The sequence below is a fragment of the Schistocerca americana genome, chromosome 6, assembly GCF_021461395.2.
Source record: "Schistocerca americana isolate TAMUIC-IGC-003095 chromosome 6, iqSchAmer2.1, whole genome shotgun sequence".
Lineage (NCBI taxonomy): Eukaryota > Metazoa > Arthropoda > Insecta > Orthoptera > Acrididae > Schistocerca > Schistocerca americana.
The window spans coordinates 89,081,115-89,103,303 of record NC_060124.1 but is presented as its reverse complement, the minus strand read 5'-3'; the positions used below and the strand labels follow the sequence as shown (position 1 = coordinate 89,103,303).

The 22,189-nt window shown below is 38.3% G+C and overlaps 2 protein-coding genes across 3 annotated transcripts in view; one reads left to right on the top strand and one right to left on the bottom strand.

Moving 5' to 3' along the window:
- The window catches only part of LOC124619283 (mannose-1-phosphate guanyltransferase alpha-A), a 31,513-nt gene extending 17,337 nt beyond the window's left edge, over positions 1 to 14,176 (bottom strand). For both annotated transcript variants that reach the window (XM_047145552.1, XM_047145553.1), the window contains exons 1-4: positions 13,811 to 14,176; positions 13,535 to 13,733; positions 13,276 to 13,447; positions 11,744 to 11,955 (exon numbers count right to left, since the gene is read on the bottom strand). In XM_047145552.1, the coding sequence (XP_047001508.1) occupies positions 11,744 to 11,955; positions 13,276 to 13,447; positions 13,535 to 13,733; positions 13,811 to 13,850 (623 nt within the window). In that variant the 5' untranslated portion in view covers positions 13,851 to 14,176. The remainder of the gene's footprint in view (positions 1 to 11,743; positions 11,956 to 13,275; positions 13,448 to 13,534; positions 13,734 to 13,810) is intronic.
- Positions 14,177 to 14,213: 37 nt separating this feature from the next.
- LOC124619285 (coactosin-like protein) overlaps positions 14,214 to 22,189 on the top strand; it is a 186,250-nt gene continuing 178,274 nt past the window's right edge. The window contains exon 1 of the mRNA XM_047145555.1: positions 14,214 to 14,388. Coding sequence (XP_047001511.1) covers positions 14,335 to 14,388 — 54 coding nt within the window. The 5' untranslated portion in view covers positions 14,214 to 14,334. The remainder of the gene's footprint in view (positions 14,389 to 22,189) is intronic.

Genomic DNA, 22,189 nt, shown 5'->3' with positions numbered 1-22,189 from the left:
ATCAGCTCTTATACACCTATGATTCTGGACCCTCTCTGACTTATCCCCTGTTCTAATCGCAAATGGTTCACACGAAGAACGATTGTCAGCACACCTGTGCATCCATGTAGTTTATTCAATGCTTGCACAATGATATGCATTAACTTTTGTGCATTATAGATTCACTTTTTAAGTAACGTAAGTCCATACACACATATGATTTAGTATATAGTGTTCATTTTTTATATTACTGAAAATACATTACTGCAACAATTAAAAATATATGAGATTCATTCAAATGAAACCTGGTCAAGGCATCTACCATTGCCTTATACGTAAGGTGGCACCACGTAACTGTGGGTATGGTGTCGCCATCTATTGGTAGTAGAGAGACTGACGCATGTGCACCATTTGATGTTGCATAGTGCCAGTGTGGTTTCACGCTGAAGAGAAAGTGGTCTCACAAGTTATCGTCCACTACTGAACATGCGGGTGAGTAGGCAGGAACAACGAGGAGTATTTGATTTTTGGCGGTCAATGGAGTTGGAGACCATGAAATGTATCGACGGATGAAGGCTGTGTACGGTGAATACAGTCTGAGTCATTCACGTGTTGCGGAATGGTGCAAACGATTCCTTGACGAACGCGAGTCACAGGAAGATAATGCTCGTGTTGGACAGGCTCATCATGTCATCACACCAGAAATGATTGCGGAAATGAATGCTTTAGTTACTTTACAGAACTGCAGACAAGCCATAAAGTCAAAATGCCGAGGCATGTTGTTCAATGTTGTTATCCTCCTGCATGATAATGCCTGCCCCGACACAGCTAATGCAGTGACGATGACACTACAGTTACAACCTTTCACCACGTGACTTCATGTGTTTGCACCTCTAAAACACGCTAATTGCAGACATCAATTCCCAACGGACCACAAAGTGTGTGACCGGGTTCAGGCCTGGATCTGACAGCAGCCTACTAGCTTCTTCAAGGATGGAATCGACCGGCTAGTGTTGCAATGGGATAAATGTGCCAACAGTTTTTATGACTATTTTTGAGTATGTGTACTATGAATAACTACATTTTTAAGTTAATAAAATTGTTACCATTACTTTACACTAGTTTGAATGCCCCTTATAGAAGTCAAATGTGCATACTGATGCTATGCAAGCCAAAACATGGGTGAATACTTAGTGCAACTGTCCGGGTAAAAGAAACTGTAGTTGCAGGGGTACATGAAAGACTCATTACAGACAGAGCACAAGTTAAGTCTGATAAAGATGAAAAATTATATTGGCCTCATTCTTTCTAAAGGTGCTCTAACTGCACAAATGTATTGCATTACCTTAATTATATTCTGTGCAATCCGTGGACAACTGCGTTTGGGATGTGGAAAACAGTACAATGATATTACATGACAGTGTTAATTCTAATTATTCTTTAGCCTAACACACCAAATTTAAAGAGTTTCTGAGAAGATACTCGTCAATGCCAAAGAAGTAGTCACCCATAAGAAAGTTATATAATTCAGTCTTGAAATCCATTAGGTTGTCGAAGACAAGTGCACCCATGTGTCTGACTCCTTTCATTACTAATGTATTTGTAGAGGTTCTTTTTGGTCTCTTATATTTGTGCACTTCACTGTTTTTTTTACAAAATAGTAAAACATTGGTAATGGCAAATTGTTATAACACGCTTCTGTATTTCAAAAATACTATCCTTCACTTTACTTTTCCCAGAAAATGATTCCATAACTCATCAGTGAATGGAAATACACAGAATAAAGTAGTTTCTTCATTTTTAAATTGCTTATAGCACCAATTGTGCACACTGATGTTCTTCATTAATTCTAGGCCATGGGTTTTACATCTGCAGTTGTGATCTCTCTGTAGTCCCGAAAACTTAACACTTTCTACTTCTTATATTTCACTGTTTGAGAAACTTATTTGTATAATTTTGTGGATTTCTGTGAGAAGTACTAAAGTGTATGTACCAGGTCTTGTTAAAATTCAATGATAATCCATTTGCCTTGAATCATCTGTTGACGAACTCTAATATTTCGTTACCTGTCTTTTCATAGGGTAAATATGGCCTGTCCAGTTGACAGTCCTTTTTAAAACCCAAACTGTTTGCTAACAAGTACGTTTTCCTGTAATAAGTGTGTATAAAGTAAAATAAGTGTGTATAAAGTATATGACGTAGGTCCATAATTCTTTACTAAACTTTTGTCTCTTTTTTGTGAAATGGCTTGACAACAACATGTTTAAGTTTCTCTGGAAAACTACTGTTGTGAAAAAGATTCATTACATAAGTAACTCAATATATTAATAAGTTTAGTGGAACAATATTTCTTTATTTTACTGCCAATTTCATCATAACTACTTGACGATTTCTTTTTAAGAGTGTTGATAAACCTGAAAACTTTTTTTGGAGATTTTGATGTAGTTTAATTTTGTCAAAATTGTTCAAGAAAACTTTTCTTGAAACCTGTAGGTTATCTGCAATGAAAGTGTTTAAATGTATATTATCTGTTACTGACAGAAAAGAGTTATCAAAAGTTCTTGCCATTTTAGAACTATTTTTGATTAGTTCATTATCTATCTTTAAACAAATGATTTCTTATTCGTCTTTTTTTACGCTGTTCCAAATAATTTTTTACCTTGTTGCTGGGGAACTTTTTTCCTTTTTTGGAAGTACATACATTATGATCCTCTTACAACTCTGTTCAGAATTTTACTGAACAGTTTATAATGTAATTCAACCTTGTCAATATTCACGACATTAACTGTCAGGTGGAGTCTTCTTCTAGTTTTGCATGATATTCTGATCCCATTTGTAATCTAATACTTATGTGCAATTAATCTGCTTCCGGCAGTGAATTTCTTTGGAAAACAGTTTTGAAAGCAGCCTACAACTATGTTACAAAATTCACCTTCAACAATTTATGGAAATTATAAAAAATCTGCATTTGGATAGCTGAACAAAGGGGTTTGAACCTTGCTCCTCCCAAATGGAAATCTTCCACTTTCGTTATGAAGAGGAAGAGCCAGATCCAAAATGAAAGAAGGCGGGTAGGAAAAGCCACTGCAAGTAATAGTACAAAAAGCAATGAAGTGGGAAATTGGAGATACTGTTGCTTCTAGCTGCTCCTGTCCAAAGAATTGTTACATTAAGCGCACCTTAACCAGAAACTGTCACATTGGAAACTTTCCCACACGTGGTCAAGTGGTTATGATATTCTGTACTAATCAACAGAAGAAAGTTAAGCCTGGTTGGAACTAACACCAAAGAGTTAATGATAAAGTTTTGAATCAACTGATACACGCAAGTATCTATAACCAATCCCTTATTTTATATTGTATTTCATTATCTACTGCGAGTTAACTTTCTACAAAGACTCCATAAAATCTTAAATGTGTCTAGTTAGAGATATTTTGTATCACACAAAATATTCATAATGAATAATGAACAAACCTGTGTGAAACATTCAGATTCAAATACAGGGTGTAACCTTTAGCAACAAGAATTTTTGGCTAAAGTCTAGATCGGTGCTTGTCTACCACTCATAGTTTGGCAATGCGTGGACTTTGCATAGTCAATGGGATGATTCTTTGGCATAACCTATGAGAGGTGAGAAGAGAGGCAATGTATTTCTTGGGCCGAAACTGAAATAATTTTTTGCTTCTTGTTTTTCGTCGTATTAGTGAGTCTCGAGAAATATTTTGTGATTATGGCAGTGAGTGCTTTAAAGTGGACTGAAATTAGTGCATGTCTCATACATGAAAATGTATGAAATGTTATGTGAAATGACTACGTAATCAACCCGCACAAGCACACTAAATGGATCAATGTTTTGTTTTAATTAAATCATGGTTGAAGGCAGGTGGATCAATGTTTACTCATAATAGAGGCACACATTCTATATATTGATTAACATTGATCTACCTAGCTATTCCCATGATTTAATTGAAATCTCTGATCCACCAACCTCCTACCGTGATTTCATTAAAACAGTGATGCACTTACTCATTATGCTCCCGCAGATCGATTGTGTAGCAACACAGAAAAAAAGAAATATTTCACAGTTTTTTTGGTTGATGAGTTGATACGCCAGCCTCGGTTTGCAGATACTAGCACAGTTTAAATAGCCGTGACTCAAAAAGGGAGCAATTAAATTTATAATCCTCATTTATAGCAATGTTTTACCATTTCTTCCAAATGTATTACTTCAAAACATGGTGTCTGCCTGCTGCTTTCTCAATGACTGCGTAACACAAACAGCTGACATGCCTTCTTTTGTTCCCATCTTACCTCACACCAAGAACTGACAAAATTCCTGCAGGAAATGTGTAAGTATGCCACTGGCCCGATTATAGACTTTTACCAGAATTTTTTGTTACACGATGATGATGATTTTAGGTGAGAAGTGCTCAACCTCATGGTAATCAGTGCCATGACAAGAAGTCCGCATGCCAATCTCATGGATGGAGACGAAGGCTGTCCCCACATGCGGAAAGTTTAAAATGCATTGAAGTCTTGTCTTCCTTCTCCACCAATTTAGGGATGAGGCCTGGCAGTTCACAAAATTTTACCACTTTTGTACGACCGAAACGAGTATCAGCCACGTTGGTGGACAGATAACAATCGAGACTGAGGGCTGCCCTCATTTTTATCAATATATAAGATATATGTTGCCAAAATGTGCTGAACTGAAAGCAGCACACCACAAACCTCAGAGCAGTGGATCCTCCCATCGGAGGAGGAAGCCAGCCATGTGTTAAAGGGCTATGTCCATTGCGCAGTCTGGTAATCAGAATCTCCTTCAAGCGGTGAGGCTGACAAGAAGTGCCATGCTTGTGTGGTAGATTTGAGCAACTGCAGTTTGTTTTCTGTCACCTTCAACCATTCAGTCTCCCACTGACCCATGATGTATCTGTCACGAAATGAGCAGATGGTGTGCAACTGGATGGGATACTGATGGATAATACCATTCAGACATTCTTCCTTGGGCGCTTTGTAGGCCATGTCGTTTCCCTGTGTCCCATTGTGACCAGGTACCCAGCAGCAGATCACCTACTTGCCACAAGTGTTGGAGCTGCTATATGGAGCTGTGGATGAGCTGAATCAACTGGTCTACTCGATACATTTGGAGAAGAGCTTGTAGTGCACTAAGAGAATTAGAACAGACAAGAAATCTTGTACAGTGATGTCTATGAATTCTCTCTAGCGCTTTCATAATGCCACGCAACTCCGCATCGTGATATATAAATTGTCCCAGAGGATGCACTTTGAAAACCCTATCTGGAAAAACAGTGGAACAACCGAGAACATTCTCTTTCTTGCATCCATCTGTAAAGACACTGATAAAACTGTGGTGCGCACTTAAAACGGAAGAAAACAAAGTTGTAAAAACATAATCCGGAGTACAAGTTTTCTTGTAGCTTGTCAAGTTGGGACTCTGAAGACACAAAGGTGGTTGCACGTTCCATCCCTGGCTGTGTATTCGAAAGTTTGGTAGCTCCATACTCTTGAGACAGTTAGTAGCACATATCCCGAATGGCTTGGCTGCATGGGATCAATTCCTGAACAGCTGTTCAAAGTTGGGTTGGACCACTGCACTAAATGCCAATGAATGAGGTGACACTGAGATTTTGTGCCTGTTGAGCCAAAAGACATGTCACCGAATCCAGGGTAGTGGTTCACCAACCTCTGCACGCAGGCTCTGTACTGGGCTGGTCCAAAAAATTCCACTCGATATTTGAATTTCCTCATGGTGAATAGTGTCTAACATCTTGAGGGAGGAAATACAGGCTCATACACATACCAAGCTGCAATAATCTAAATGTGTCCAAACAAATGCCCTATAAAATTGCAGTAATTAGGACCTGTCAGCTCCTTATGCTTTTCCGCAAAGGCATTTCAGAATATTCGATGACTAGAAGCCCTTTGTTTGTGGGTTTTTCAGGTGTGGGAGATAAGTTAATTTTGATTCAATTAATGAACCCAAAAAGTGTACCATTTCCTGGAAATGTAAAATACTGTCCCCCACCGTGGGCACAAGTTGATTAAAAGTTCGACGAGCACGGTTAAAACTGGCACATGTAGTCTTCTCTGGTGAGAACCAAAAACCAGTTGTCTTGTCCTAAGTTTCCAGCCTCCTGATGGTCAGCTGTAGCTGCGTCGTTGCCATTGTAAGATCAGAGGAGAGTAGAAGATTGCGAAGTCATCCAGAAACAAAGAGCATTTGACAAGGATCCTGACTGTAGAGGAAATGCCACTGATAGCAATGGAAAAACAATGTGACACTGGGTACACTACCTTGGAGGACTCCACCCGCTTGAATGTAGCAGTCAGACAACCTTATCTCTCCAGGCTTCCTTTTTAACAAGGAGCTAAGGAAAAAACAAAGATATAAGAAGGCAGAGAAAAATATATAAAGAAACAGAGAGAAAGATAATACCACATTACCAATGATAGTAGTCACAATTCAACATTCACTTGAAGTGACTTAGAAAAACCTCAAGTTGAGAAATGAGGCTGTAATATTTAAATAATTGAAATATCAAGCATCATCAAGTTCCTGCAGATAAAGGATGAACAAACAACCTCTTTCAAAAGAAGGGTCTTAGAAAACACAAAAATATGAGATCACTGTGAGCTGAATAAAGAGCTACCTCACCTGATTTGTCACAATAATCCAAAACTTAGACTTCCTGCCACACTGGCAATTGCTGGCTACTGTAGCTGTAACCATCTAGTTACAGAGCATACTTTTCAAAATAAATTTAATTTAGTTTGAACATAGATGTAATCAAGTATCAGAATTAATTTCTACCGTCCCTTCATAATCTTCACATAGTTTTAGGACCAAACTCTAATGTTTCATAGAAATGGGTTAAACAAATCAGAAGAGTGCTTGCAAACTTTTCAAAAGGAAAGCCTGTTTCATTACTACAGTTATATCAAAGTTCTTCAATGCCATTTTCATACAGATTATGGCACAAGCTACTTCACACTTCTCTGAGTGTCTTTTTACAATTTATTTATAACAACACCTTTGGATAAACCTGAATTATCAATTTGTCTGCATCACACTACCAATTTCTCACAATGAAAACTAATATGATTCTTTCCTGTATCTGAGGCACAGGATCACTATTATATGAAGCTCAGTCTCAGTCTCACCATTCTAGTTTAAGTTTCCCACAATAATCTAAAACAATTCACAAAAAATGTGAAAATTGTTTCTTAGTACAATTGCAACTACACTTCACATGCTCTAGTCAGCTGTTCTACACAGTTACACAAGTCTGGTTGCTTTTCCAATGAAAGTGCAAAGAATGAGGATCACAAGGAAAAGAAAGACATGCATTTTTATCACATCTGAAGGAGATGGGACAATATGCTTTCCACATCATTAGAAGATAGTTACTAGAGACAATGAAAGATGCCCTGTTGGCATTTCGTTTCTACTGTACATACATACATACATACATAAATCCTTTTTACAGTTACTACTTCACATCTAAGAATTCATCTATTGAATAAAAGGAGCTGTCATTCAAAAATTCTTTTAATTTGCTTTTAAATGTTGGTTGGTTATCCATCAGACTTATTTGGCAAATTACCAAAGATTTTTGTGGCAGCATAATTCACCTCTTTCTGTGCCAAAGTGAGATTTAATTCAGAATGGAGAAGACCATCCTTTCTTCTAGTGTTGTAGCTATGCACTTTGCAGTTATTTTTGAACTGGGAAGGGTTATTAATGACTAATTTCATAAGCGAATATATGTATTGCGAGTTCCTTAAATAAATGTCTGCAAGGTGATCTTGGGTGGGCTCCTGTTATTATTCTGATTACACGCTTTTGTGCAATGAATACTTTCTCTCTTAATGACGGATTGCCTCAAAATATGGTGCCAGATGAAAGCAGTGAATGAACATAGGCATAGTAGGCTAATTTGCTGATATGTTTATCACCAAAATTTGCAATAACCCTAATGGCATAAGTAGCTGAACACAACCGTTTCAGCAGATCATTGATGTGTTTCTTCCAATTCAATTTCTCATCAATGCATACACCCATAAATTTTGAGTATTCTGCCTTAGCAACAGACTTCTGTTCACAGTCTATATTTAACAATGGTGTTATGCCACTTACTGTACAGAATTCTATAAACTGTGTTTTCTCAAAATTTAGTGAGAGTCCATTTGCAGAAAACCAGTTAATAATTTTCTGAAAGACATTATTACAATTTCCTCGGCTGATTCTTGTTTGTTGGGCACCATTACTATACTTGTATCATCAGCAAAAAGAACTAGCTTTGCATCTTCATGAATATAGAGTGGCAAGTCCTTAACATATATTAAGAACAACAAGGGACCCAAGACTGAACCCTGTGGGACACCATTCTTGATACCACTCCAGTTAGAGGACTCTGCTGATTTTTGCAGACTATCTGTACTGTTAATTTCAACCTTCTGCAATCTTCCAGTTATGCATGAATTAAACCATTTTTGCACTGTCCCACTCATACAAACAATACTTGAGCTCATCTAGAAGAATTTCACGATTAACACAACAAAAAGCCTTTGAGAGATCACAAAAAATCATAAATTTCACGATTAACACAACAAAAAGCCTTTGAGAGATCACAAAACATCCCAATGAGTGGTGTTCGGTTATTCAATGCATTTAATATTTGATCAGAGAAAGCATATAGAGCATTTTCTGTTGACAAGCCTTTCTGAAAACCAAACTGATATTTTATTAGTACTTCATTTTTACAAATATGTGATGCTACTATTGAATACAATACTTTTTCAAGAATTTTGGATAAAACTGTAAGAACTGAGATTGGGCAATAGTTGTTAGCATCAGATCTATCCGCCTTTTTATGCAATGGTTTAACAATGGCATATTTCAGTCTATCTGGAAAAATGCCCTGTTTCAGTGAGCTGCTACATATGTGGCTGAGAATCTTTCTTATTTATTGGGAACAAGCATTTAGTACTATGTTGGAAATGTCATCAATTCCATGTCAGCTTTTACTTTTCAGTGAATTTACTATTTTCCTGATTTCAGTAGGAGAGGAGGGTTGAATTTCAATTTTATCAAATTGGATAGGTGCTGCCTCTTCCATAACTGCCTTGCATTTTCTAATGAATAGCTGGATCATATTTTCTCTACAACACCTAAAAAATGAATATTACAAACCTTTTCTACTTCTGTCTTCTTGTTAACACACTTTTCATTGTGGTGGTATAGAAATACAGTCTTCCTCTGCTCTCGGTTGCCGTGTTGCCCTTTTAACTATATTCCAAATTGTTTTAATATTATTATCAGATGTGCTAATCTCAGATGTAATGCACATACTTCTGGACTTTTTAGTAACTTGTCTTAATACAGTGCAGTATTTTTTATAATCTTTCACTGTTTCGGAATCATTACTCCTCCTATCTATAAGATACATTTCCCTTTTCTGTTTACAAGATATTTTTATCCCTTTAGTAAGCCATGGCATTTTACATGGTTTCTTACAGTTGTATTTCACTGTTTTCTTACAGAAACTGTTTTCAAATATACTCACAAATGTATCATGAAATAGGTTAAATTTTAAATTAGCATGCAGAATGAGATTTTCACTCTGCAGCGGAGTGTGCGCTGATATGAAACTTCCTGGCAGATTAAAACTGTGTGCCCGACCGAGACTCGAACTCGGGACCTTTGCCTTTCGCGGGCAAGTGCACTTGCCCGCGAAAGGCAAAGGTCCCGAGTTCGAGTCTCGGTCGGGCACACAGTTTTAATCTGCCAGGAAGTTTCTTTAAATTAGCATCATGTTCCCTGTACACCTCATCCCAGTCTAACTGTTGCAAACTTTTCCTAAAATTCTGAATTGTTAAATCATTAATTGAACGCACTTTGGAGGACTGTTTTGCATTACTGTATGGAGCTATAGCATGTACTGCAGCAATCTGTGCATCATGATCAGACAGACCATTCTTATCAGCAAAAGTTTTTATTTCATTAAATTTATCTTGGACTATGAAAACATTATCTATCGGTGTGCTAATTTCCTGTACCAATAACTTATGTCAAATTGAAAGAACCAAGTAATACTTCAAGGTCAAGGCTTTCTATCGGACTCTTTCAGAAAATCTACTGAAATCCCCACAAACAATAATTTGCTTTCCTATGTCTGACACAAAGAATCCAAGTTGTTCAAAAATACATGAAAATTTCAAAATGGGGACCTATACATGGCTACAATTATAAAAAGTGATATTATTTAGTTTTAAGCTCACATGGACATGCTACTGTATGTTGCTCTACGCAAAAAAATTTTATTTCCAAATTTTTTACACTCTGACATATTTTAACATATATGGCTACTCCTCCTCCCTCCATAGTGTCTCTACTTACATGTGCTGAAAGCATATATCCACCTACATTTACCATTTCCACATCTGTGACTATATGATGTTCAGACAGGCATAGTACATCTATTCCCCCCCCCTCAGTTTCTAAATATTCTAAGCAAACAAGAAGCTCATCTACTTTGTTTTTTATCCCCTAATATTCTGATGCAATATACTGAAATTATTTTTCACTGTGCTTTCGTGTGAATCTTGTGACATACTAACATTATTTTTCACTGTACTGTTATGAGAATCTTGTGGTATTTTAACATCTCTACTATCTGCCTGTCTGAACTTCTCATTAAGCTTAATTTCAATAAATGTAGGCTCATTGGACACTGATCTTAGCCTAAAAAAAGTACTCCCACGAGTTTCAGTGCCGCCCCTCCCCCCCCCCCTTAAAGATTTTGCTGTCATTTCAGCCAGTTCACAGCACTGACAAAACAACCATTTCTTGAAGAGCACCAGATCCAGACACAGACATGAACATCATGTCTCAGACATGGGCCCAAATGATTTCTTTCATTGGTGGAAGAAAAAATTTTCACTCGTGGGAAGCAGCTGTATGTACCTAACACAAGAAGTACTCCTGGGCCACTTTCTCAAATGACCTATCAAGACTTCACTTTTACAGTTTCACAGACCTTAGCAATTAACTTCACATTTACTATGGTGAAAGAACACACTTGTTCAAACAACATAAGCATTTACAGTGGTAAGAATTTTATTGATACTGGGAAGACTCCTGTGCCATACAAATAATGAAAGGAGAAAAGGTAAACACTCACCACATATCTGAGATATCGAATGGTTAAAAGGTGTACAAATGTTACTGAAACTATTGTTAAGATTTCGGACAATGCCCTTCCTCGGAGCTAAGCGAGTGACAAAAATATTTGCACAGCTACACTGCTGATGTCAGCTACATTGCCTTGTGCTACAGCTTCTTAGCTAGCTGCGACCCAATTCAAGCGGCAGATCCAGGTCGACATAAACATGCACTTGAATATATGTGGTGCTGTTAGCTTTATCTGAGGAAGGGTATTGTCTATTAAGATTAGCAATGCTTTCAGTCGTACCTATTGATCAATCAATGACTCAAATAGACAGTGAGTTTTTGCCTTCGCCCCTTCCATTATTAACAGGAATTAGAGTTACTTCTCATAGTTTTCATTGTGTCCAATATATTTGTGTCATTCCTGAATGCAGTTTAATTTTTGTTCGTTTGCTCAAATTAAAATTGATATACATTTTCTTAAAATATATACTCTTTTTATTAATCACATACCACTGCTACAACTTTAAAATCAAGCATACAACATATGCTTCTACAACTACTACCCACCTGTAATATTCTTGTTGCCTAGTATTAAAAACTGCAGCAATTGTCTGAAATATTTCCACAGAGCAAAGATACACACCACAGTTTATGAGGGTTGACACAAATGTGGATGGTTTTTCCACATAGTGATTCACCTCACATGTTTCTTTGTCTAGCACAATGCAGCCATAGTGTACAGACTGTTGACGTGTAGCTTCAGTAGTCATCATTGTGATCTGTGAAAAGAAACTGTAAAACTCAGAAATAGAAAGTTTAAGAACTTAAATGAGTTCTGTAGTTGTTTGTAGCGATTATCAAATTGAAAATTCAGAATCGCTCATCACTCTGCAATGGAGTGCATATTTTTAATCTTCCTAGATGATTAACCGTAGAGCGGGCACGCCTATGTATAAAGTGCGCCAACAAAAAATAAAATGATTTTGCACAGCTCCACTTTTGTTTCACAACTGCAGACCCACACCTGTTCCTTAATTATTGCTTCAAGTAACACCATGATAATTTGTGTTGTCATATGTCCACATGAGAAGCAGTAATATAAAATACAAAGCGAGCTAGGCAGGAAAAATTTATGATCTATGATAAAAAAAAAGAGAGAGAGAGACAGAGAGACCCTGATTATGAGCTTGCAGCCTAATGGCACATTGTGGCAGTTGTCTACAAGATAATTAGTGATCGAATAAGCAGCTGGATGGGATCTGATGCTACTGCAGTGCTTAATGCTTCAAGTGGGTCATTACTGTCTCTGTAACGCCTGTCTTTGGCAACAGGGTGTTGTACTGAAAATTTATTTCATTATTGTTTAATAAAACAGTGGTGTAGCTCATATTATGTAAGTTTATTTTTTTGTTGTTTAAATAAACTAAGATTAAACTGTGATTTTGAGCATACATGACTCAACTTGGCAACAATGATGCTATTCTATACATGTGTACAAAATGCGCTGCATGCCCACAAGTGTTATGAAAACCGGTGCGCCCACTTAAGGGTTAAAACTGTAGGCCGTACAAGGACTTGAACCCAAACTATTTGCTCTTAGCGTGAAAAAAATCAATGACTGACCTAACCAGTGATGATAGTAGGAGACGGGTACTGACAGAACTAAAGTTCTGAGTAGTGGTTGCAAGTTGTGCATTAACAGCTAAGATGTTAAGAACACTGCCCATGAAGAGATTGAGTCATGGACCAGCACACTCTTCTAATATGTTAAGAAAATAATAATACTGCACATGCAGGAAAACATTTTTCATAAACTCATCAAGAAAATGGCCAGCTAAAACACATATCATAATCAGCATATGTTTCTCGTTCATAAGAGAAACAACAGTTCTCATATTAATAAATTGGGTGCTTATAATAAATGAAAAACATAAGTTTGTGAAGGTACCTTCACAGCCAACATTATAAACAAAACAAGAATCATTCTTTTACATCCTACTTTGACTTGGAATTATGTTTAGTACAAATGACAGCACGTAGTATTATAAATAAGGTTTTCAACAAGGTAAAACTGCATTTTTGTTCTTTGTGGAGCATACCAGTGATCTTTCTCCTTTCTCCTGGTGGAAATGCAACATTTCCACTAAGGGGAAATCAGCGCAGACATCACCATTCAGAACAAAAAAAGCTTCAGTGTTTCCACATCTAATTTGATCTCGAAAATGATAAATTCCACCTGCAGTTCCAAGAGCTGTAAATTCTTGGAGGTACCTACAACAATTACAAGTACAGTAACAATATAACAGATTCAAACATATACAACTGCAGCTTAGAACATACAACCACTACAGCACATACCGTATGTTTACTTTGTATTCTTCAATCATTTCCTCAACAAACTGTGAAAGTTCTGAAGCAGGATAATATCCCAGAATTAGTATCTCTTTCAAGTTTGGTACATTGACACATGCTTCTATGTGATGCTGAATCATTGGAAGGCCAGCTACAGGGAAAAGCGGTTTTGGAATGTCAAGGGAAAGAGGACGAAACCTCGTTCCTGAAAAGAAAGAAGATTAGCAGTACATTATCTATATTTGTGATATACATGTTTAAATCTAAAATTATTTGAAATACCTTTCAAAGGCCCTCCTATCAAAATTACAGCTTTCAACATTTTCAGTTACTGCGCAGACATCCACAAAATGACACGTGTCAACAAAAACTTGCTTTTTGCGTATAAATAACACGTAAACAAATATTTATCATCTGATCGTGCGCTTGGTCGGGGTAATGTCATGCATTATCTCTGTTGTACGCGTCACATATCAGAATAATACGTCTACAAGGAAGAGCTGTGTGTTGATACACTGCTATGACCAACGTATCATTCATTTGTTTCATTGTGCAAATTACACAGAAGGATAATAATACAAAAATTCAATTCTCATTATACAGCACCTCTGCCTAATAAGTTAGCAACTGTGATGCTGCCGCCAGAGCGCAGTAGTTACGCACGCAGTTGAATCGCTGGTGTACGGCGTTGTCGTCTGCTGAGTTGACAGCCGGCCGTCGCATTCGAAAGTGGTGCGTGGTGCTGGGTTGTAGTCGAAGCATCTGCAAGGTTTGTTTTCTTACAGCGTAAGGTAATTGCGGTCGTAATGGCTGTTGAAGGAATGGAATACGAGGCTATCATCCAGGATGGTCCTAAGAAGGTAATGTGAACAAAAACTTCTTTTTTTTTAGCAGAAATTGTTTTTTATTGGAGTTCCGGTTTTCTGTGGATAGGTCTTAAGTTTTGGGGAGGCTTAGGCAATGAAATTGTCAACGTTTAATTCTGTATAATTTTAATTCGGATAAATGATGCCAGCGATGCATAAATTTTCCCGTGCCGCTTTCAACTCATTCGCAATATGCGGAGTTTGCGATATTGTTGTAGTAGATGTGCTTCTTATACACTCCATAAAACGTATTGATATTGTTGGTTAGGTAATAATGAAAGCAAATGCGATGTTACAGTGCAAAATAATCGAAATTTTCGAATCGTGTAAATAAAAATCCAATGCTAAAATTAGTGGCAAGGATAGGTTTGTAGCCGATAATTTTTATAGATTTTTTTCTCGTGTGGCATCAGAATCGTATATACGAAGACCCATCCTGTATCAGAATCGTATATACGAAGACCCATCCTGTTTCTCGTAGAACCCACTTTTCGCCCGTCAGGGGAAGTGACAGTTCACACTGCTGCCTCGTCCGTACAGCTTTCTTTTGTTTTTCCCTTGAGTCAGGGCCATTTATAAATTTTCCTTAACCAAAGGCATAATTCTGTTACCACTCGCACGATAAACCTCACGTATCTCTCGCTCGTCCTCGTTCTACCGCGCGTGGTCACAGTGCCAGATTAAGATGTTTCTTCTCCCCTCGTAACTAATTAGAATTAATAAAAATAGGAAAACAGTGCCACGTAGACTTCACATTAGTTTGTTTGGTAGTGACCGACAGTTACCGTCCTTCAATGAGGCATACGAAAAGAAATACGAAAGGTACAAGTTTCCTTGTACGGAAAGTAGGCACAAATTGAACATTTTTTGTCTCTGTTATTTGTGTTCCTGAAGAAACTGATTAAATCGTATCACTTAACTGTAAGATGAAAATTCATTTTAATAAAACAGGACGTAGTTTGAAGAACTCGGCGAATAAGAAAAAGGCGATAGTAATGATATAATAAACAATGTAATCGCACAGCAGGCTATAGGGAACTTAACATGGCAGTGTTCTTAGAAGAGAATACTCTCCCCTTGCGAAGAGGATAAACGTAGAATTGAAAAGTAGAATTTCTGAAAGACACAGAAGTGTACTTAATGGTTTAGATGTATCTGTATTCATGAAAACTCCATATTTTTCGAAAGATACAGGCGAAGGACGCATAATTGAATTTAGTCTTTTGCAAACTACGGTAGTCAAACGAGGTAGCGCAGTATTAAACAATGGAATTGTTTCGGGAGGACCGGGATTTAACGAATCTAATTTTCGTAAGTCTATGAATAACTGTAAGGTTGTTCCACCACCTTCCTCCAGACTAGTGCATTATGACCTGATTTTTCCTTGCAAACTAAAGTTCTATCGTTGTCACCACAGGACATTGTGCCACAGAGGTGTAATCTTTCCGCACTGCAAGGCAGCCGCCCCGCGGTCTCAAACCATGAGCTCGTTGTGTGCATGAATACGTGTCGCGGGTGGTGGTAACCAGGCGATTTCGATTTCAAGATTTTCTGACAACGGCGATTAAAAATCAAATGGCCAGCACTAAAACGGGAATCAAATCATGTAATTATCGGCAATATTGAGAGGGATGAAGTGGAACAGTCACACAGGCTCAGCTGTAAATAGAACAAATAGGAAGCACCGCTGTATTGACAGGATATTGGGAAAATTGCAGTTTCCAAGTTTATCGGAGAAAACCAGTTTGGCAAAGTAAAGCTAACAATACGTAAAGGCTGTTTTGAACGCCATTGCTTCACTACAAATGAAGCTATTAGGTTTGGTGTGTCCTTGCCTTTCTCAGACCTCCGAACTGGCATGGGACCCTACTGTTAAACGTGGACTTCTGAACTGTGGTAAAACTCCACATTTTTACACTAACGTTGCCAGAGGCGAAAGTGAAGAGATGAAAATCCTAGGGCAGTTGAATGATTAAAATATACTGATCAGGTCAGATTAAAAGGGAGCATCAAAAGCACACGATCAGCATGGTCACGTATTAAAACACAAAGCTGCCATAACATTGTGATATGGCTGTTTCGTGAAAAGTCGTTAAATTTCTCCACATTAAGTTAGATGTATCTGGAGTATGACTGCAACAGCTTACAGGGCGTGCCCACCGAGGGTCAGACTGAGCAGCTGCCTCTCCTTCCCCACGCCCACTTCACCCATCCCCCACATAAACTTCACAAATTGAACTCGTTTATTGCCCCCTTCAGACATCCGTACCAATTCAGCATTAGCGTGGAGACAACCCGGAACATGAAATGGATATTTACTGATACGTAGTGTACCCAGAGCCGTTAGTTGTGAAATCTTAAAACCATTTCGTCCTTCACCATGAAACTGAGTGCACCCATCCCCGCCCCTCCTCCTAGTAGTTACTTAGATATGCTCTTGCACATTGCAGTAAATCGTTTTACGTCGCGGACTATTTTGGACATTCGTAGAATGTGGCTATTGGGCTGTTCGCGAATGTAGGATAATCCACGGTCCTCGTTCATTGCGATTTCTGCTATCGTACGAGCTTCACTATGCTTTGCAGTCAGTCGAGGGCGGTAGTTTACACACCTGATAAGACGCTAACGTGATGGAATGACCAGTCTTCCACAGCCCTACGATGAAACTTCGGAAATACCCTAAATTCCTAAAACTAATTGACTGTCAACATGTACGTTGGAGTGTTAGTTGCAACAGGCTTTGCACTAGAAGCGCTTCGATCCTTATACCCTAGTCCGGTAGTTCGTAGTCAAACGAATTATAAATTTCCGTCGATGTACAGCATACTGATGGGACTTACAACCAGCCGCTAAATTTCAACCATTGCAAATGATTGTGGCGAGGAATGTAAGAATGTTAAGATTGCCCTGGCCTACTGCATTTGCCTTCAGTTTAGTCGAAGAATGTTGCTCTTGCGAACTTGACTATCTGGAGATAGAAAGCAACTTTCTGCTTGTTCCCGTATGATACGTTTACAGAGTAGCACTCTTCTATGTAACAGCTAATTCGCAAATATCTCGGTACCACCGAAATATAAACTACAAGATGATGTAAATGTTAAATTCTAACTTAACAAAATAGAAAATATTTCATATTTTAGAAATGAATATTTTAGTTCATTTACAAACCTTATGTATATTAATACGTAGTGTCTGGTGGTTTCGTCTGGACGAAGAAACAAATATATTAAGCTCTCACCACTTTGAGTTGATAATGCCGAGTGGAGCTATAAAACCTTTAACACGTCATCAGGACAATGAGTATCTGAAGATGCTCGCATGAGCATGACACAGTGGGCACGGGCACGCAGTTTTGGAATAAGCACTGCGGTATTTTGATCAGTTTCAGGTGAAGATAGTGATCGAGGAAAAACTATGAAGCCTGGTTAAAAGCATCGTTGGTGGCGACTAGGACGTGGCTACCAGATCGCACAATCTAAATAACTACATGAAAATTTGTTCATAGTTCCAGTGATTAAATTGACAGTACTATCTACCATAAGTATGTATGTAGCAAATTATGCACAATGCGTGAAATAGCTCCACATTTTTGAGGCTGTTCAGGGTAAAAACTCGAATTTATTGGAGCATGTTTCCGTTTTAAAAGTTGTCTCGATAGGAATACGAGCAGTGAGTGTAAAGAGCTCTTTGTACATCGAAGAATCCGAGATGGAAAATCTGTAATTCGATGAATGGTTCACTTTAGAACTTTCCTATTTGTAACTTTTATCAAGGTATTACCGATCTTGTTAATTACCGTTTCCAAGTTTTTGGCGGCAAAATTTTAGTTCATCGTTCGCGGAAATGTCAGTGCTCTGTGTATGTTTGTCGCGATATATTAAAGCTTAGCAAGTAATGAGTAAGACGTTTCTGAAAACATAATACATAAAAACAATTATGCTCCTATGTGCATAGGACTGGTTTGCGAATCAGAAAAACTGATTTATGAGTAACGTTCGTACTATCGGCATTCCTTCCGAATGAGAACTAATTTTTCAGTGTCTACCAGAACGTCTGAATGAAATATGGGTATTTATCTAAATACTTAAAGGTAAAATCTTTTGGTAATCTGAAAAATATTTCCATGGTACCCAAGCCGACATGGGATTTGCACAATCTGCGGATAAATCTCTTGAGCTGGCAACCCTGCATGAACAGCTGAATTGCTGACTGAGCAGGTGTAGTTTTTCCAGCTCCATTGTGTATGCTTGTTCCCATTTTTGTCGCGTAGACGACACTGCATTTCGCTAACCGCTTGCGTATGCAGAATACATACTATGGCACTGTTCGCAAGGCGCGTGCGAAGAAGACTGCCACGCAAATATTCTAGTCACGGACTGAAGGCAGTGTGATGGATGAGTACTTGTCGGGAAATTTTGGACCAAGCCGACGAATAGTTGACATTGACTAGTAAATGCTGATTCAAACCTTTGCAATGACATGCCTTATAGAAGTCAGTGCAGCTTCGTGTTTACTCGAGCAACCTCTCAACTGGTCTCACGGTCTTAGCCGACTGCATTCTAGAACACGTCCTCCGATAAAAATTATCACCACGAACAGATACTGAAATCTGTCGGTTAGGGTGCCAATACTCAAGGGGCGCCTTTTAAATGGAAGCCATGAAAACAATTTCTTCTAGAACGCAACGGACACCACGACGCGGAAGCAATGTGATATTTCCAAAAGTTAGACTGGGAGAATCTTAGGGTCACAATGACTTCCGGGCCATAAATTTTAAACTGAAAGTATCTTAAGACGCTCTAACCGTTTTCACAAGCTCTGACGTGCTGTTCGGGACCACTCGAAATTCTGTTGAAAGGTATTTTGAATACACAGGATTCACCTCGGATCTTGAAAACCGTAAAACTTGAAAATAAGGAAATCCTGCATATAAATATCGTGCCCGCAACATAAGTTTACAAAAATCGAAGAATTAGTAGTTTCTACTTGGTGCTGTCTGAGGACGAAATCCGTTACTGAAAGTGGCGGTGATAGCTTTAGAAGGCATGCGTTCAGATCAACTCCCGCGCGCGTGGCGTTGAATCTGTTGCTGCAATATTTTCTACAATTTGCCAGTTTAAGCAGTCTAAAAAAAATTTGGAACTTTAATCTTGGTACTTCCTTGAACGTCGCGAAATTCAGGTGCAAGACATTTGCTGAATTAAGGCACCTTTCTTTCCTAAGCAAAGTGTAAAGTGCGTGTGTGGCATGTGAATGACTGTAGTGTTCTGTAATCATCAGTTATCTGCTATATTAGCAGGTCCTTTGCCTTTCCATTTTCTGCGATCCATTGCTTCCTTCTTAAGGCTGCTGTATGTTGTACCGTCCATCATGTCATCCAGTATCTGGAATCTCTTCCTTCCTCGCTTCCTTTTCCCTTCTACATAACCTTCTAAAACTGTTTTTATCATTCCGTCATTCTTTCTTAATATATGCCCAATCCAATTTCTTTTTCTTCCCTTTATTTCATCTAGTAACTCTTTTCTCTCCCACTCTTCTCAGTACCTCTTCATTTTTTACTCTGTCCATCCAACTTATTCTTTCCATCTTCCGCCATGTCCAGATCTCAAAAGCCTCCAGCCTTTCTTTTTTCCTCACAGTCCATGTTTCAGCGCCATATAGAACACTCCATACAAGACATTTCGAGTATCTTTCTGAGTTCTCTGTCCAGACCGCTGCAGAAGATTCTCCTTTTCTTATAAAACGCCTCTTTTGCCATTGCTATCCTTGTTTTAATTTCTGTGGTGCACTTCCAGTCGGCGTCTATCCTGCTTCCAAGATACTTAAAATTTTGCACCTGTTCTAGTGTTTCTCCATTCAGCACAATTTTCATTTCCTTATTTCCTCCTATTGCCAATAATTTTGTTTTATTTGTGTTAATTTTCATTCCATATTTTTTTCCGTTAGTTGCAATGGTGTCCACCAAATCCTGTAATTCTTTTTCCCCTGTGGCTAGAAGGACCATGTCATCAGTAAATCTCAAGCACCCTACTCTTCTTCCTCCAATTTCTACTCCTTTGTCATCTAATGAGCATTGGTCAATCATATTTTCTAAGTACAGGTTGAAAAGAGTAGGTGATAAACAGCATCCTTGTCTTACTCCTTTCCCTAGTCTGATCCAGTTTGTACTTTCTCCTCTCACTTTAACTGAAACTTTTTGATTAAGGTACAATGAGTTTATAAGTCTTCTGGTTTTCCAGTCCACTCTTTTACGTCATAATAGTCGCCAGCTTGTCCCAAACCACATTGTCAAATGCCTTTTCTGTGTTCTGTAATAACAATACATAAATGAGTGTACAAGTCTTCGTATACGTCCTATTCGTGTTGCATAATACCAATGGAACAGCAGTGCTTGACGTAGTCAATCACGTAAAATCACAGAATGGGACGCTTCGTAGAAAATTATACTTGACCTAGGAAAATGGCGCAATGTGGCGGTCGGGAACCATTGTCTCGTCCCCTATTGGCCCGCATCACGACTGGTATCGTCTGACTGCGGATAGATGGTAACAAACGTTGTTTTTTCTGGGTGTTAGTGCACGTCGTGTACGAATAACTTTTCTTGTCCATCTTGGTGTAACGGACATATCTGTTGTTGAACTTTGTACTGAAATAGCTGTACAGTTTTCAACGGTAAATCGGATGCCAAGAAATGTTTCTTTGTTTAATGCATCTGAGGCTGTTCCCCGCGGGGCGGGAAGATAAGATTTCAGATAAGCTGAGGGAGAAATGAACACAGTTCACTGCCGACGCTAGCTAGATGTTATGTCTTGGAATGTGCCACGACTCCAAATGTTAGGGTTTAAATTATAAATTTTCACTCTGTTCGTTTGTCACTAATTGTTTCTTTCCGTTCTATCACTGATACGTATACGTGCAAAAAAGCAAGCTGAAGCTTGTTTTTGATTTGGCTGTTCGAATCAACCTTCACGTGGCGGACAGCTTTAATTTTGTAACAAGGATATGTGTTGGAGAAATAGAGTAGTGAAGACGATGGCAACATACAACCTCTTGACGTCATATTTGTTGGGACTCAAATTGTCCAAGGAAAGCTGAGACTGTCGAAAAACCGCAGTTAAACTAAGACGGAATATCTTGTCGAAATATTATTGCAAGCGTGTGTGCTTTTGCTTTGTCGCACAATAAGTTTGCGTTGTAGCCAGACGGAGCTATTAAGGTTTGAAATTTTTCATCCTTCAGTTGAAAGTTTAGACGTTTTACATTGCCACTTGTAACTTAAAGGTTTACCTCCGTCTAGCCACTTTGTTTCCTGCTGTTCTCCATCACCACTTAGGGTGAACACCGCTACGATTCAGTTACCAAGGTTACGATCCTTTTCCTCTCCTCCGCTTTCCATTTCCAACACAGTTACCGTTCTATGCAATTACATGGATGGTTCATCAGGCATATTTTACCCTCCTTCCACACCTGCAAGCTTCACCCAAATGAAATGATTTGGTTACAGCGGTTTTATTAAATTTATTGTGGCCCCGTCGCTATGTTAACGTAATAAGGCTGTTGGAAAGGAAGGTGTTTAGCTGATTCGACACCATGAACACGTATTATTCATGATAAAATTTAAATTGTATTCAAATAAGGCATTCTTGTAATTGCCAAAGCATTGAGTGCGTTTACTTTAATACACTTTTCATTAGAATAGCGTTTCTTCGTGCCTTAAAACTTCATTACTTCCAAACATGTCACAATTACAGTATGTTTACAGGAAAAGATGATTTGTCAGTTGATCGCTGCGACA